Below are 17,738 nucleotides of genomic sequence, written 5' to 3'. Positions count from 1 at the left end.
CATGGATACTTACAAGCTCTGACACGACATCATAAGGAGAGAAAAAAAACAACAGCAAAATACTGTGTCACTAAGTTTGACCTCTGAAAGCATTTCACCCAGAATTTGAGCACTGCTTCTTGGTAGCCAAACCCTTTATGCAAACAAAGCTTACCTGGTCGCCCACCCGAGGAAGCAGGTAGGCACATGCTCCTCAGCTGAGTCACCAGTTTAATTTAATTTAGGCCCAGAAAGGGAAAGGGAATTGGCCAAGGTCCACAGCTAACAAAAATCTGGCAGAGCCTGAACTCACACCCATGCACAGCTGACTGCAAACCAGTGCTCATCCGATTCACTGCTAAGGCCACCGGGTGGAAGTCAGAGTCTGAGTCCCATCTTTCCTCCCATCCTAGCCTGCTGCTCAATTTTATCATCAATAAAGGAAGACTCTGAGGAAAATATTTTTTAATATTTCCCAATGTTTAAAAATAGGCTTTAGCATAATTCTACTTAACAGCAAATATCTGTATTCTGCTTCCAACTGTTTTATTCTACTGAACATGTAGTAAATGGCTGATATAAACAGTCTGGGTCTTACTGCTTCCAAGCTTGTCTCTCCCTCCGTTCTGCTTCCTCGGCCCCGAGTACAGCTCTCTGCATCACTGTCATCACAGTGTGACTGGCAGGTTGATGGGAAGCATCTTGTGGAGCTGGCGTGTCTTTTTATCCATCGCTGGATCCCAGCACCAGCGTAACAAATATTTGTTGCATGATTGACAGTCTCAATGTCCCCAAGTGAACAGTGCATTTCAGAGGGTGAAGACCACGTGTCCATTATCTTTCAGTTGCTGGAACACCACGGCACACAGGAAATGTCTGCTCAAATTAGTGGGTAACTGAGCCATATGAGGGGAGGTTTAAAATCTCTTTCCTACAGCTCTTACAATATAACATACACAGCTTCGCAACCCATTCTATAAAGGCAATGTTTTATCTTTATCGTTCACATTTTTTTCTTCACGTCAGTTGTTTTGTTGGGAACTACTCGCCAAGTAATAAAGAAATTACTTCAGCTTAACTCCTCAAGTTTAACAAGCGTTTCCACTCTTCCCATTTTAACCATCCCACATTGCTGCTGTTTATATTTCAATAATGGAGTTCCTTGTGCTGTGTCCCAAAAGTCTGAGACTTTTTGGAACGCAAAACAAGGTTTCCCACAGAAAAATTAAAAAACAGAAAACTGACATGAATGGTGCTGAGGTTCCCACGCCCGTCCACAAAGGCATAGTCAGCACCTCAGAAGCAGCCTCTAGGCACACTGTGCTACCTCCTCCAGGGAAAATGCCCTGCTAATTCCAGGTGGTACGTCCGAAACACAGTTCTACCCCTCTCCTTCTAGAATGCACATGGGAGAAGCTCCCTTTCTACACCTAACCTCCTTCCCATTCCTTCTATTTCTCTCCCACACCACATTCCACTCTCCCCGGAAACAGAGACCAGAGTGAAGCCCCACAGGCGGCCACGACTGGGACCCTGCTCCAGATAGAGTGGGAGACGGGGCTGCTACAGTAGCCGTTCACAAAACTCCTATGGGGCAGCCCTGCGATGGAGCCCGGGGGTCCTAAAGGAAGAAACCAGCGGTGGCCTGAAAGCAAGGGTCTAGGAGGCTACTTACTAGGGAAGGGCTTGCTGTCATGCAGAAGTCACGTTACCATTCATTCATTCATTCATTCACTCAATAGACTCTTATTGAGAACATGCAATCTCCTAGGCACCGCACTACATTCAGGAAACAAAAGCAGGCATGGCAGGATGGCTGCCACAGGATTTGCAGTCTATGAAGACAAACACATTCCCCAAACAACTCCTTAATATATTTATAATTAAAACTTGAGAAATTCTCAGAAGGAAAGGAATGCAATTCCAAGTCCTGTATGAAGCCATCTAGACATATAATGTTAAAGGAAATCTGAAAGATTAGTGTGTGTGTGTGGAGGGAGGAGGGGCGAGGAGGAAGGTGCCTACTCCAGACCGAGGGGCAGAGTGGACAAAGCCTGTGGAAGAAAGAGACATATTTTCTAGGGGAGGAAAATATTCAGAGAATGAAGCAAAGGGCTAGCTGGGGTGAAGAAACACAGGCCGTATCCTAACTCATTCTTCAGTGAATATTTACTGAGAAGCTGCCATGTGCCAGGCACTCTGCTAGGCCCCTGGGACAGACAGATCAGTATACAAGACAGACGGCGTCCCGGTTGCAATGACACTTGTATTCTAGAAGCAGAGACAGACCAAGAAGTAAATGAGGTAATTCCGAATAGTGATACATGAATTCTGACTGCGGTCACTTGGCTGAACTTTGCGTGAGGGAACTCCACGCACACGATTGTATCCACTACTGCAGATTTAGCTGAATGTTGCCAGGTGTGGCACACAGCAGAATTATTCTCACACATTTTTCCACAAGTGAGGTGCGTGTGTGTCTGTGTGTAAATAGCACAGGCTAGAGAAATATCAGATTAAAAAAGGAAGACGTTAGCCCTACCTACATCCCTCGGCATACGGATCACATCTGACTAATTAGTTTCTCATCTGACAGGACATGGATGGAACAAACAATGCTCTCCAGCCGGAGGAGATGGAAGGGCTCACAGTGTCACTGTGGGTATAATGACAGCCCTTCCCTCGGCACGTGGCCCCCACACACTCTTTCAGGCCTGCATGCCTTGGCTCAAGCCGTCCGTCCTGCCAGTGAAGTCCTTCCAGACTGTCTCTTCGGCTAGTTAAAGCCTTGTATCAAATTCACACCCCATGTCACCAGGAAGGTTGGCGCCTTCACACTTGGACACAGTCTACTGGCCCTTCCCACCCACACCTTCTGCCTGAGGAACATGCTCCCAGCTAAACCTGTGGGAGCCAAACCCCATCTACGTGGTCCCCAGATAAACCCCGCTGCTCAGTGCTCCCCGCCCCAGAGGCACATGCCCTGTGGGCTAACGACCCAGCATCTCAGAAGACACTGACAGGACAGTGAGATGGATGTCTTGCAGCCCAGGGAAAGGTGTCTTGTGACAGATGGCTGGCAAGGGAGGGTTCCCAGGACAGGGAGACTGAGGCTGGGGCAACCTTCAGGACTTATGCTGAAGCAAGCAAGCTCCAGGTTTCTGGGCTGCAGCTACAGAGAGAGAGCCCTGCCCAGGATGGTCTCCTCCCTCCACACTGCACAGGTCCCGGGAAACGGGCCTCTGGCAGCTGCTTTCCAGAACTCGTGATCTCTGGGGGGACCAGGAGGTCATCTAAGGTAGGGAAGATAAATCACCACCGTTTCTCACACACACACACACACACACACACACACACACACACACACCTCTGGAGACAGCTCTAAAACACAGCATGATGTCAAAACCAAGAGAAGGAAGCTCACGTAGACTTCCTCGTCCTACCTCCCAGGACACACTCCGCTCTGGCTGCTGATGGTCGTAATTCCTTTAACAGAAACAGTTTCCCGCTTCACAAACAGAGATAGACCAAAAAATCGCTTGTGACAGACAGTGTGAAGAATTTCAGTCAAATGAAATTAAATGACCTAAAACAGCTTGTTATGGAAGAATAAACAGTAGGCCTCAGAGGAGAGCAGGCGTGGGCTCAAATCCACCATTTTCAAGCTATGTGACCTCAAATGGTTATATAATAACTCAGAGTCCCCATTCGCTGGCCTATAAAATGAGAGTGCCGCCACCTGGCTCCAGGGGAAAGCTCTTGGCACTCAGCTTGGCACACGGTTGGCTCCCTCTCCCCTTCCATGTGTTTTGGTGGGAGACAAAATGATGATGATAATAATAATAATAATAATAATAATAATAATAATAATAATAATGTATTGGGTATCCAAAGAGAAAGAATGGATAAACTAAGGCATAAAAGAGACAGGGAAAGGAGAAAGTCAATACTGAAACTGTAAAACTTCTAAATTTTACTTAGGGCTCTTTATGGATTTAAGGGGGGAAAGACATTCATGAATATCTCACACTCTGGCTCTAGCAGCTCCAACAGTGGCTTGTCAGGAGCTCCTATCGGGAGAGAATTTAGATGGCATCCGGCACTACCTCCTAACTGTCTCCTACAGCAGGCAAAACCATGTCCCCTAAGCATCTACTTACACATCTCCAATCGCAAATACCGTACCCCACAAATCAGAGGCCAGGGGAGCTGCCACACATCCTAAAGTGACCAGGGCGGTCCCCCACATCAACATATTATCCAGCCTAACAGGTCAACAGTGCCAAGGTTGAGAAACCTTGCTTTAAGTAAATAGAAGAGCGATGCCTACAAATGATTTTATTTTTGTATTTATAACAGGTATTCAAAAGACTATCACAATTTAGAATGTTTAATGTAATAAAATTCTATTTTGATCCAATTCTATTATACTGAAATACATATTTATATGTGAACAAAATGAACACTTACTTGTGCGTGTTCTCCACTCCTATTATGATCATGATACAGTAGGAAATTCCACTTTGTACAAGAAAATGTAAGGCATACCTAGAAAAAAATGAGAGCATTGTTAGAAGACGGATACTCATTCACAAACACCAACTTAAAACAATTTAGGCTAAAAAGTGTGTGTCACATGGAACATTCCCAGTTAAAAAAAAAATAAGGACTCAAAACTCCAAAGCCTAAAATCCTGTGAACACCCTAGAGAGGGAGACCCATATTGCAAGCCCCAGAAGAGCTGGAAAAAATAAAACCAAAACCCATAAAGCTCAGTCAGTGCCCTCGCATTCCACGTCTCCTAGCTGCACGCGAGCATCACGGGGCTATGTGGCTCCAGGATGCCAGCCTTTTTCATAACTCAAGGCGCAGCGATGAAAAGCATAATAAGTCTGGATTTCAGAGTAGTCCTGACAGGACAGCAGCTATTTGTTTCCCCGAACTAACTTCCCCCATTATCATCTTTGTACTTTGTCTAACAAAAGTAATAAACATTAGAATTCACTAAAAAGCACGTACACCCAAATCTATTCATTCTGAAAACATGATGGCTCATGTCAAATAAGCTTCCTTATACAAATCTAGTCAACTTAATTGGCAGTAATCTACAGAACACTCTGGCTGAGATGGCAGTACTTTCTAATGTGCTACTGTAGAAATCCACCATTAAATTAGAGCACTAATTTATCCATCCACTTTACAAAATTCAGGCAAAACACAATTAGGAGCTCTGGTTTTAAAATCAATCCAGACCATCCCTGGTTTATGCATATTTCTTTTCTCTTAGATGGCATGAATAATTTATGAAAAAAATTTCAAATCATTGTACACAATTTTAAAGTATTAATAAGAATCTTCACCTATGATTAAAATTACTTTTTAAGCTAATCATTTTGAAAAAGTTACCTACATTTTTTAACAAATTTTTCCATAGAAATAAATACTACAAATAAGAAGCAGGTTCCAAGGCAGACCCATGGAAGAAACTTATTTTACCCATTACACCAAGTATGTCTGTGAGTCAGTCAGTCTACTTGTTTGTTTCTCCCTCTGCTTAACACACACACACACACACACACACACACACACACACACACACAAATTGGCCCGGAGTACTACTATCACCAGAGGGCCATAAGGAAGCAGAAGAACACCTATGAGGATAAACTGAAATAGAAGGCAGCTAAAAAAAAAAACATGATTAAAACATACTTTCTTTTGTTATTTCATTGTTTACTTTTTCATAAAACACATACTTTTAAAATTAATTATCCACCTCCTCTGTGTTGCCAGCATTAATAATTCACTAACAGACTTAATGTGAAAATGGTGAAGAGGACTACAAGATACTTTTAAGGGCTGTACTAATTGCGCGTAGAACTCATTAAAGACATTTGTCTTAAAGAAAAAAAAAGAAATTTTTTTTGAGACCTCTTGGGGAAATATTTTTCCTGTTCTAAGTAAATTTCCCTGGAACATGAGGAATATAGGACAACTGGAGAAGCTACGAGCTTCATTTCTCAAACAGAGTCACAGTTCTTACATCCCCTTAAGAAGTGCGATGACCTGGCATCACGGTTTGGCAGCATCTTTCGGGGTGCCAGCCTCCTGTTGTACCAGCTTTTGTTACTGTGATGTTTATCCACACAGAGTGGGTCTGTCTTCACCTCTCTTTCATTGACCTCCACGACAAGTGTCAAGTTGCTTTTCTACTCCTTTATGGCACTGGTTATTTTCTTTATAATTTCCCACATGCAGCCATTCTACTTGCCCTCATTAGTAAAATGAGCATAATAAATACATAGCAGCCACTTAATATTTTTCAGGACTAAGAGACAATACATGAAGTGTTGCCTGGCTTATCTGGCACACTATAAGCACTTAACTATTAAGTATTATTAGTAAAGTAAAAATTCAAGATAGACGGTTTCTTAAAAGTCTATTATAATCCAACCCTCATCATTTTAGAGTTGAGGAAACTAAAAGGTCATATACGTATTTAGCACCCTGACATTAAAACTAAAGCTGTTTCTTTCTGGGCAATTTATCCATTGGCTGATTCTTCGAGGGGTGAGGTGGCGTGGAACCCCATGAACTGCATAGCGTAATCTTTCCAGGTGCCTAAGAACTTTGAAAACAACACAGTCCTTTATCCCAAAACTTTAGCTTGTTTTCAGATATCACATTTTACTTATTTTGAACTTCAAATCACACTAAAGACAAGTATAAATTTTACTTTTAGTTAAAAAAGAGCACATTTTGTTTGTTTGTTTGTTTGTTTGTTTGTTTTTTACAGGACTTTATTGGGGAACAGTGTGTACTTCCAGGACTTCTTTCCAAGTCAAGTTGTTGTCTTTTCAGTCTTAGTTGTGGAGGGCGCCATTCAGCTTCAAGTTGTTGTCCTTTCAGTCTTAGTTGTGGAGGGCGCAGCTCAGCTCAGGTCCAGTTGCCATTGCTAGTTGCAGGGGGCACAGCCCACCATCCCTTGTGGGACTCAAGGAATCGAGCCGGCAACATTATGGTTGAGAGCCCACTGGCCCATGTGGGAATCGAACCAGCAGCCTTCAGAGTTAGGAGCACAGAGCTCCAACTGCCTGAGCCATCGGGCTGGCCCAAGAGCACGTTTTTAAAAGGTTGAGAAACACCTCTAATTGCTCAATTCATCTTTACTTAATGTCGACTTTCTGAAAAGGCACCATAGTGGACGCTAGGAAGAAAGAGTTGATGGGAACAGCCTCTGTCCTCAGAGAGCTTCCAGTATAGAAAGACACATAACTAAACAGACTGCTTTTATACCGTGTGATGAACATAAGAAAAGATGTTGGGTAAACATAAAGTTTCCGCTCTGGACCACCAACTGGAGGAGGGTAATGACAAGTGGTAATAATCACGGTTTTGACCGCGACTAACTTGTGCTCACGATGAGCTGCTATTGCGCTAAGTAAGCTTCTTTCTGTAGCATCACGTCTTTCAGTCCTCACAGTAACCATGGGTTCCACTTTACAGATGAGGAAAGTGAAGCTAAGAGGAGTTGGGTCACATGTCCGAAGTTACACCGCCACCTGGCCAAGGCACCCAGAGTGGACTCAGGCCTGTCTGTCTTCAGAGTCTAAGCTCCACGCCATTATCTTGCACTGTTATCACAGAGAGTTAAATAAAGAATTTAAAGTATAAGCGAATTCCCAGTTAAAAGAAACTTGCAGGTGATTGTTTAAAAAAAGAAAAATGAGGCCCAATAGAAGTAGGTGAAATCATCAATTATATTTACAGAGTACTAACATATGTCTTTCAATTGGGAAGTTGTCAAGATCAATAGAAGATACGAACACCTTTGAGCCTGAATTAAGAGAAGTGCTGAATAAAATGAGAACCAAAAGAACACGCTACTTCCCCAGTCATTCCAATTAGCAAAGTTATCTTACACCTGGTACAGAGGCCTAAACAATGTCTTTTTTCAAAGAAAGGAATGTATATATTTTTTAAAAAAAAAAGTTTCAAGAAAAGAACAGAGAACTCCATTTTTTAAAAAAAATCCTGGTTATCACATGTAATTTGAACAACTTAGGGCTACTTGACATTGAGGTCAGTGTCCTCGTGACACTGTTGTACAGCACCTGAGACGGCTTCGCAGCAAGAAAATGCTTCCTCGAGGGAGGAGAAGCACACTCCCCTTTGGCTCCGCATTGTACGGCAGCCAAGGTGCTATCCACATTTCAATCTTCCACTGTTTACAAGACCACAACGTGAATGGTGTCTCTCACCAAGCCTTGTCCAACTCCTCCTTAAAATATGCTATCCAAAAATACACTGAATTCTGAAGTATTTATGAGTGAAATGTATACACTGGGATGTGCGTTAGAATACTCCAGAAAAACAAGTTGGGCAAAGGATAAACTAAGAATGGTGAGATTTCAGTAACTGTTGAAGCTGGGCAATGGGTACATGAGTATCCGTTATGTTATTCTCAGCATTTGAAAAGTTCCATAATAAAAAGTTTAAACACACACACACACACACACACACACACACACACACACACACTACCCCCATGGCATGAGTTACAAGAAGTTTAAATAGAATCACCTGAGAAACCTAAGAAAACTTTGATGATATAAATTGAAGGCTATCAAGGAAGCAGAAAAAGCACACTTCAGTCTTCCTTCAGAGACCACATTGGAACATCCAGACGACACGCACACCTACCACTAACTAGCAGCACCGATCGGAGGACTAAGCACAGGGCGATATGCTAGAGGCTGAACCAATTACCCAACTGATTTTTCATGTGTTTCTAGGAAACATTTGCAATTACCAGATGCAAACAATAGATTAAGAAATTAAGTATATTCCAACCATCACACGAATCAGAAACAACATCCTAGAACAAACACAGATGTCACCCAAGTCCCCACAACAGAAACTACTAAGTCACAGGCAAGTGGATGCATTACATCCTCTCAGGGCACGTTCATCCTGAACAAAAGCCTGTGGAAACAGCAAACATAGACGTGTAAACTGGATAGCAAATGAGCAAGCAGCATAAGCTCTCACTTAAGAAGGAAAACTCAGAAGAAACCACAAAGAAGCCCTTCCATTGAGAGTCTGCTGCTTCGTCAAGACAGTGTGCTCTTCTGATTTCTTCTGTCACACAACCACAGTCACCTGTAACAAACAGGAAGGTGGTGTTTCTGAATTTAAACCCAGGGGGTAGCCCTGACAATTAAGAAGGGCACTGACAGGAGGAAACACACAGAGGATATGAAGGATCGTCAATAAGAGCTTTTCATCACAGATAATTCTTCCCACAAAAAACAAACAAAAAAAAACCCACCTCTTTTCGCTAATGGTAGAATCTGAAAAAACGGTAATAGAGTTCTATCAATGGGCTTTGCCAGACTCTTAAAAGCCACTTGTACAGAAATAAGAAGCTATTTTAAATAGTTTATTTGTCTTATAAAAAATAGCCTATTTGTCTTGGCATAAATATTTGCAAAATAGGTGAAAAGAAGTACTCATGACAGAACAAAATGTCTTTATTCTTTCTCTGTCCTTCTTCATAAATTATAAACAGTAAATTGCCTTCCAAGCCCAAACTCAAGGGACAGAGCCCGTTCTCCACTCTTTACTTTTTCTATTAAAAATAAAAACTGTAAAACTTTAAAATATAAGTAAACATAAGAACAAAACCCTACAAAATGTATCTTTCTACACATTCAATTCAGAGCTGTCCAAAGTCTTCATTTAAATTGGATCAAAATACTTACCATCCAAAGCAAAAAAGTGCAAGATAAAGGCCCAAAAGGGTAGCAACGACATGTCTTATAAAAGAGCTAGTTTTGCTTGAATGTAGATAAGTTCGAAACCAAATGGCTGCTAGCAAGGCAAAGAGTTGGCACACTACAAAGTTGACCTGCAAAGAAAAATTAAAATTTCATATTAGCAACATAGACTTGAATTTTTCATTTGATGTCACATTTAAATTCTCGGGACAAAAACACTATATAAAATTAAGATCTTCCAATATACAAAAGAAACAAAAAACAAAAATCAGGGGCCTTCCCAGGGATGACAGCCTCAAGTTCAAAGTGATGGGCAGGTACACACTGTCTGTACTACACTTGGCAATGACAGGTGGCGCCCAGTGTGGTGAAAAGGCCTACAGGGGCACCTGGAAGAATCTGGAGACACAGGGGTCAGACATAGAAATGGAAAGCACAGGTGGGTACCCTGTGGTTTGAGGGAAAGAGAAACTTGGTTAATGATTTAGGCTTCCCCGTAACTGGTCAACCACATGTCTCAGCTCTGCGGGACCTCACAGACTGTCTCAGAAGGAGAGCGGGTGAATGATAACAGAGAAAGGAGCCTTCGGGAAGCCACAAGGGGAAGCGTTTACTCCCACGTCCACCAGTGTCAATTTTATATTCCTCACACGTCGCTCAGAACTACATCGCTCTCGCTCTTTCCTGTCCCTCAACATTTCTTTTGTCCTAGAAAAATGATAAAGCAAAAGGCTATGAATAAGACTCATGATATTCAAAGACTTGAGAAAGATCTCCATTTCTCTCGTGTAAAGTATCCTCATAAAAATGTTAAGGAAAATATGTCTTAAAAATCTACAAAAACGAAAAAAATCATTTGACATTAGGAACTTGCAGAAAACACATAACAACAAAAAATGTTCCTGGTTCAGGCCCCTCAGTTATGAACAAATCACACGATTTACACGCAGGTGCTGCCACAGCGCCTTAGAGACATCTCTGCCTAAAGACAGAACTGTGCGTGTTTTCTTGCATCACAAGGGGAAAAAGAGTGAATAATTACTGTACATTATCTAAGAGCCCACATTCTTGCAAACAGACTCAGTATGAGCACAATGTCTTTCTTACAAGTTCTAAGCACTTTCTCCGCCCTCTAGGGTTCTAACTGAAGTTTTTCAATTAAACAGAAAGTAAGTCCATCTGAAAGATGACTATTCTTGATACTAATAACCATTACATCTACAAGGCTCCTTACAGTTTAAAAACTTTCAAATATCTCTTAATGCAACAGAAGTTTATATGGCATCTTGTTGGCAAAGCATGGGATATCGAAAAATTCCTAGGTCCAAGTGTCAGCTAGATGAGTTTAGAGTCTGATGAGAAAAGCAAACATGTACACAAGGAATGTGTCTCTTTATGGGTTACATAGAAAGTGCTTTAAGAACGTCACAAAGGAAAAAAAGCATGAAGGGATGAATGTCACAAAGTAGGTGACATAAGAGTTTCCAATCATAGCTGATCTCCACAACCACCTGAGGAGTCAGTCTCTCTGTCTCTCTGTCTCTCTCTCTGTCTCTCTCTCTCTGTCTCTCTGTCTCTCTCAATCTCTCCTCATATTTGTCTAACATAAAACAAAACACGTAATTGTTGTAGAATCATTCTAGGACCCTGACATACACTTTCCTATCTTTGTAAACATCCATTTCAACATCATCATCTCACATTTAAAAAAAAGAGATTATGCCTCACTCCGAGACACTGAATTAAAATTTTGAGGGTAGGCCCCAAAGCACCTTTTTTAAAAACACACACACACACACAGGTTCCTATAATACTCAAAGTGTGAGAACCATTGTGTTGAAAAATATGGGAGAGGGCATTTTAAGCAGTGGGGGGAAAAAGACGTGAAGGAAGCACTAGGGCATGAAAGTGCAAATGAGCACAGTGTGGGCAGGGAATTGTGGGAGACGCGGTCAGAATGGGGTGGGGGGGCGGCTCACAAAGTGAAGGGCTTAGACTGCCATGCTGAGGAGTGATGAAAAAACACTAACGATTTTCAAACTAAGAAAGTGATGTGATCCATCCTCTGCTTCTGCGAAGGAAGAACAGAATTAGGAGTGTGTAGCTACAGGTGAGGAAGCTGCTGTGGGAATCTCCTTGAGGAAGGAGGGCCTGGATGCAGGGAGGACAGAGGAGAGGCAATTCAAAGCCACTCTGGCCGGGTCAGCAGACGAGGGGATAAGAGGAAGGGAAAGGCAGCAAGTCGTTAATGGATGGTGACATGACTCAGGACAGGGCAGTCGAGGAGGGGGAGAGCAGGTTTCAGTGGGAGAGAGAACTGTCCCTCAAGTCTGCTCAGTCTGAGCATATGCTCAGTCCCAGGGGACAAGAAGGCCCACTGGAAATGGCCAGAAGACAAGTCTGGACCCAGCAGGGCAGATGAGAATCTGGAAGTCATGGACATGGCTGAAGGAGATTTAGAACGACAAGAGGACCAGGGCATAACCATCCAGACCTACAATGGTCACATCTGGGCCCAGTGAACAGCAGCAAGCAGAACAAGAAGACTAGTGGGAGGGGTGAGGGGAGGCTCCGGAGGCCCTGGTCACTGTCAGAGGTCATAGGGCATGAAGTCCAAACAAGCCACCTAATTGGGCAACTTTACTGGTGACCTTAGTGAGAGGAGCTACAGTTCAATGTCCAGAGCATAAAGCCCCATTTTTCAGATGGTGAAACTGAGTCTTGGTATTTAGGTGACCTGTCTAAATCATACAGCTTAATAATCCACGCATTATCCACTACTGGCCAGGACAACTGTGCAGGAGATACAAAGATGCACGGCATGTGGTCCCACCCTGAAGGAACAAAAGGCGTGAGTCATAGGCACAGAACTGGAAAACAATTTAAGTGCAAAGGCACAGACCTGGGAGAACCAGAGGAGGATCATCCAAGTCCCCTGGCCTGGAAAAGCGTCCCGAAGGCGCACCTGCTATTCGGGCCTTGTAACTGGGTTATGAAGGATAAGGGTTTAGTGAGACAGTGGCGGGAACTCGAAGAGTAGGGAGCAGTGTGATTCGTATCAAGGAAACAATCTGAAGGTGGGGGAAAGGTGAAGTGGAATAAGAGGTTCAAATCTCCAGGTATAAAACAAACAAGTCATGGGGATGTAATGCACAGCATGGGGAATACAGTCAATAATACTGTGATAGCAGGTGCGGTGTCAGCTGGTTGCTGGGCTTGTCATGGTGATCACTTCTGTAGGTATGTAAATGTTGAACAACTATGGTGTATCCCTGAAACTAAAATAACATGTATGTTAGCTACATTTTTAATAAAAATATTTTAAAAAAAGAAAACAATCTGTAGGATATCCAGATGCAGAAGTCCATACTACTTGTTAACACACACAGACACACACAGACACACACACACACAAGACTACATACACACCCAGATGTTCAAATAACTGTTCTAAAAGGTCTCAAAGATAAAACTTTCCCAATGTGAAACCATATCTTAGTCATTTTTTCACTGGTGGAGTAGGGTTGGGGAAGCAAATGAATACTGGAGAGGAAGAGATAGCAGGAAAGAACTGACACAGCTACAATGTATGGCTATCCATCATGTGCTGAGTAAAAGGGAGGCATTTTTCATTATCTACCCTAAATACAGACATTTTTTAAAGTGATACATGCTTGTTTTCCAACTTCCAAACAAAAAATTGAGCACGGGAATTTAAGATCATAATTATCACATCTCCCTCCACTGAATTAGTATTGCTAGTTTCATCTCAGTAAATTTCATGCAATGGCAACCAAGTCTTAAAGGATATAAGCATTTTCAAACATGATTAGCCCACTGCCACAGAAAAACAACTCTTTCAAGCATAAAGTAAGTTAAACTCCACTACTGTTGGCACCAACGTTGATAAGGTAATACCAAACTGCTTTAATTGAAGAACTATGGTCTCCCCATAAATAGTGGAAATGAATTTGAATAAAAAATTTGGCACCACTCCTTAAAAATATATGTATTTAGGGGTAGATAATAAATGTCCACTGTGCAAAATAAGAAGGTAGGTGTATACAATGAAAAATGTCTCCCTCTTACCACTATCCTCTACCCTGAAGGACAACCAGTTACCGGCTATCGTTCCACAGGTATTCCCAAGAGGATGTGTATTACATCGTGGCATGTCTCTTGGGACTATCTCCTACCTCCTGAATGATATAGCAACTGCCTATCCTAATTCCGCATGAATGAAACACACTGGGTGCTGCCAGCCAAGAGCCCTGCGAGACCAGGACAGACCCGTACCTTAGATACAACATTCTTTCCTCTTCCTTCCCAGGCAACAGCACAGAGAACCACAAGGTGAGAGCCCCGGCATCCCATAACCTCCCACTCCACGCTACATTCAATGTGGTTCAAAACAGCCCAACTCCCAGGATCTATTAACTGACAGATCCTGAAGTGTATTCTCAGGTCATCCACAGAAACCAAAGAGCAGTAAGCGCTTCCAAATGCACTGAAACAGAAGCAGAAAGCAGTGATTTAATCAAGACCCCACAGAGATTAAAAGTAGGTTATCTTCTACCTGCCAGTTTAATGAGAGCTTACTTATCTCATTTAATTTTGGTCTTGACCATTTATGTAAAAGTTCCTATGATCTAAGAAGGAATCTATTTACCTGTGGAATTAAAAGGTGCTAGATTAATTGCATCCACAACTGTTAAATTATGAAGTTCAAGTAAAGACAATTTACTGAAATACATTCCATCCAGATAAGACAAATAAATAAACACACCATGCACACATCCCAAAATTTCACACACAGAGCACAGGCCAAACGGTTGAACTGTTTCCCATCCCAACACTTGTCAAACTTACTGGTAAATGACTAACAAGCAGCTCATCCCTAAACAGAATGGGGGATAAGTATAAGAGCAAGGAACTATAGCCCCTTTTATTAAGAGGGTTTAGAACTCGAGTGTGTGCTCGCATGCACGTGTGTGTGTGTGTGTGTGTGTGTGTGTGTCTGTATGCGCCTCAATGTTTGTCTCTTGGGTGGTTACAAATAATACCAGGAAATCAGAGGACTTGCTGATGGAAAAAGTAAGAGGGGTCTAAATTCACGATGACTGGATCAACAAATCCTAGTATAGCCATTCAATCGGACGTTACTTAGCAATAAAAAGGAATGAACTGTTGTGATACGCAACATAGATGAATCTCAAAACAATTATATTGAAAGAATTCAGAAAAAAGAAGAGTACCTCCTGTACAATTCTATGTATGTAAATTTCTACAAAATGCAAGCTAATCTATAATATAATGACAAAAAGCAGATCACCGGTCACCTGGAGATGCAGGGCAGGAAAAGGCAAGAGGAAGGTACTGATAAGGGGCACAGGGCACTGGGGTGACGGTTATGTGCATTGTCTTTATTGCAGTGATAGTTTTATGAATGGATACATATGTCAAAACATCCAATTTTACACGTTAAATATGTACAGTTTACTGTGTCGATTATACTTCAATAAAGTTGTTTAAAATTTTTAAGTAAAAATAAACTCACATTGACCATCATTTGGGTTTAACTGAAAACCCTGCAATTGATTGAGACACCTTTACTTTTGGAAGGATGTTTCATTTCAGTTATATATCATGCTTTGTGGACAAGCAACTGACAAGCAATTATGAAATGAATACAGATGTGGAACACTTACATGTCTGCATTTCCTCCCACCCCATTCATCACCTTCATGGGTTAAAAAGCTAGAAGCATTTTAGTGAAAATTCGTATCACTTCAAGTTTCTCGCAGAGAGTCTCTGGGACTCAATAAACACAGATCATCCAGCCCAACTTCCTGAGTTTAAAGAAGTAAACTGAAGATCCCATTCTCTCCCCGGGAATTCATCTCTACGTGGCTGAGACCTAACTTGGTAATTTTAGTCTTCACCTCTCCACTGAACTTCAGACTCATTTATTCAACTGCCACTGACCCTCCCCACCTGAATGTCTCGTAAGTATCTGAAAGTTACTGTGGTCCCGAAGACACTTCTGATCCCCCTCCCCACCAATTTTCCCCCGAAATTCCTCCATCTCAGTAAATGCACAATCATAAATTCAGCTGCTCAAACCAAAACCCAGCAATCGACCTTTGACTACTACTTATATTTCCTTCCACACCGAATCCATTCCTAAATCCTTTCAGTTCTGTCTCCAAATTCTACCTGCCATGCATGCCCTATTCTCCATCTCCAATGCTGCCATCACTTCTTGCCTGGACAACCACACCTCTCTTGCTACAAGTCAGACACCACACTGCAGGCAGTCATGTGACCACATCCATCCCTAGCTTTAAAATATGCCAGTAGACTGCCCGTCACAATTAAAATAAAACCTTACCTTCTTACTATGTCCACAAAAACCAGACCCCACGTTAGCCTCATCTACCAGTACCTCTCACTGATGACCTTTCCACCATTCTGATCTTCTCCATCACATCACACTCATTTCCACCTCAAGGCCAAAGCCCCCTCACCTCCTTACTTGGGATGCACAAAACGCAGATACTTCACCATTCACAACTCAAACATCACATCTTCAAAAGCTTCACAGACCTTACAAAAAGGAAAAAGCATCCCCAATCATTTTTGTGAAGTAGCATCCCCAATCATTTTTTACCAAATAGCTCATTTTACTGACATCACAATATTTATCACTAAAATGATGTTACAAATCTGTTTATTAAATTTGCTAATCAAATTTCTTTTTCATTCATTCATTCATTCATTCATTCGTTCATTCATTCCTGCTATGACTATCAGAAGCATTAGCCAAGTAAGTATGGTGATCCTTTCTGAATTTAATTTGAGAGCATACATATCCAAGGGCCTAGGTGCCATTGGGCAAAAAGAACCCTCACTTAAAAATGTCAATTTCAACTGTCCTATTAATTTTACAAGACTTTATATTATGCAAAAAACTCACTGTTTTCCTGGGCTGTCTTATTATCATCAGATTTCAGTTCAATACAATATCAACTTACAAACATATTGATTTGATTTAGAAATTATATACTTTTCAATAAAGATCATACCAACATAAAAAGTATTAGTTGTCAATCATTAGCTTGGGATCTGCAGCACCTTGTCTTTGGAATACTAGCCACTGAGCGCTCCAAGAATACATTACCTGAATGAGCCAGTTTAAGTAATCTCACTTTTTCTTTCAGAACTTTTAAAGGTTTCAGGCACTGCTACCACCAAAAATTGCAATTGACTGTTCTGTCTCTTGATGTTGCACACTGTAAATTACCCTATAGTAAATCATTACAATAAACACGAGAATGTACATTTCAGGAGAACAAAGATTTTTGTCTATTTTGTTTTCTATATCCCTTGGCACCTACTCCTGGAATGTGACCAGCACTAACAAAATATGTGTTGTTAAATACTTGCAAGCTCACATTTTGTTTTATCTTTCAGATAGATCACCATATTATTCCAAATTTATGTGCAATCTCTTCTTCCTATTGCTGGATGCTATTTTAATATTAAGCATGAGCTGAAAAGTAATTCTTTGATATTAATCCAAGTGTTTGATTTCCAAACCATACAGTGATACGTGGCGTAGACACTCTCACGTACGTATGTACATACGGACGGACGTAAGGTGGACTGAGGAGCAAGACTCCACACGGTCGTGATACACTGACCCCATCACCGAAACCCCGAAGCGGTTTCCGCTCTCAGGCTGGGGAGGAAGTCACAGCTGCAAGGCCACCTGCCATCCCAGCTCATCAAATATTTACACCAACGCCAAGGCGAATGTTCAATAGCCCCACACAGCTGATAATGTCGCCATAATTAAGTAGGCAAAGGTAGCAATTATGAATCATAGAAAAGTAACTCCGTTTTGAGGTGTGTCACTAGTTATTTATTGCTACTGAAAGTTACAGTAATCAAGTTGGTGAATGATCTACTTTAACAAAG

General features: G+C 41.7%; 1 protein-coding gene across 7 annotated transcripts in view; it reads right to left on the bottom strand.

Annotated features, from left to right (window-relative positions):
- MBOAT2 (membrane bound glycerophospholipid O-acyltransferase 2) overlaps positions 1 to 17,738 on the bottom strand; it is a 176,013-nt gene that overhangs the window by 57,564 nt on the left and 100,711 nt on the right. For 4 of the 7 annotated variants that reach the window (XM_019755958.3, XM_074331662.2, XM_019755959.3 and 1 more), the window contains 2 exons: positions 9,744 to 9,889; positions 4,450 to 4,527 (listed from right to left, as the gene is read on the bottom strand). The exons of 1 other annotated variant lie outside the window; for it this stretch is intronic. In XM_019755958.3, the coding sequence (XP_019611517.2) occupies positions 4,450 to 4,527; positions 9,744 to 9,889 (224 nt within the window). The remainder of the gene's footprint in view (positions 1 to 4,449; positions 4,528 to 9,743; positions 9,890 to 17,738) is intronic. 2 more of the 7 variants (XM_074331665.2, XM_074331663.2) reach the window with 1 other exon arrangement.

This window comes from Rhinolophus sinicus, chromosome 2, assembly GCF_057876585.1.
Source record: "Rhinolophus sinicus isolate RSI-liver-muscle chromosome 2, RSI-T2T, whole genome shotgun sequence".
NCBI classification, from domain to species: Eukaryota; Metazoa; Chordata; class Mammalia; order Chiroptera; family Rhinolophidae; genus Rhinolophus; species Rhinolophus sinicus.
This window is presented reverse-complemented; position numbering and strand designations above follow the sequence as displayed.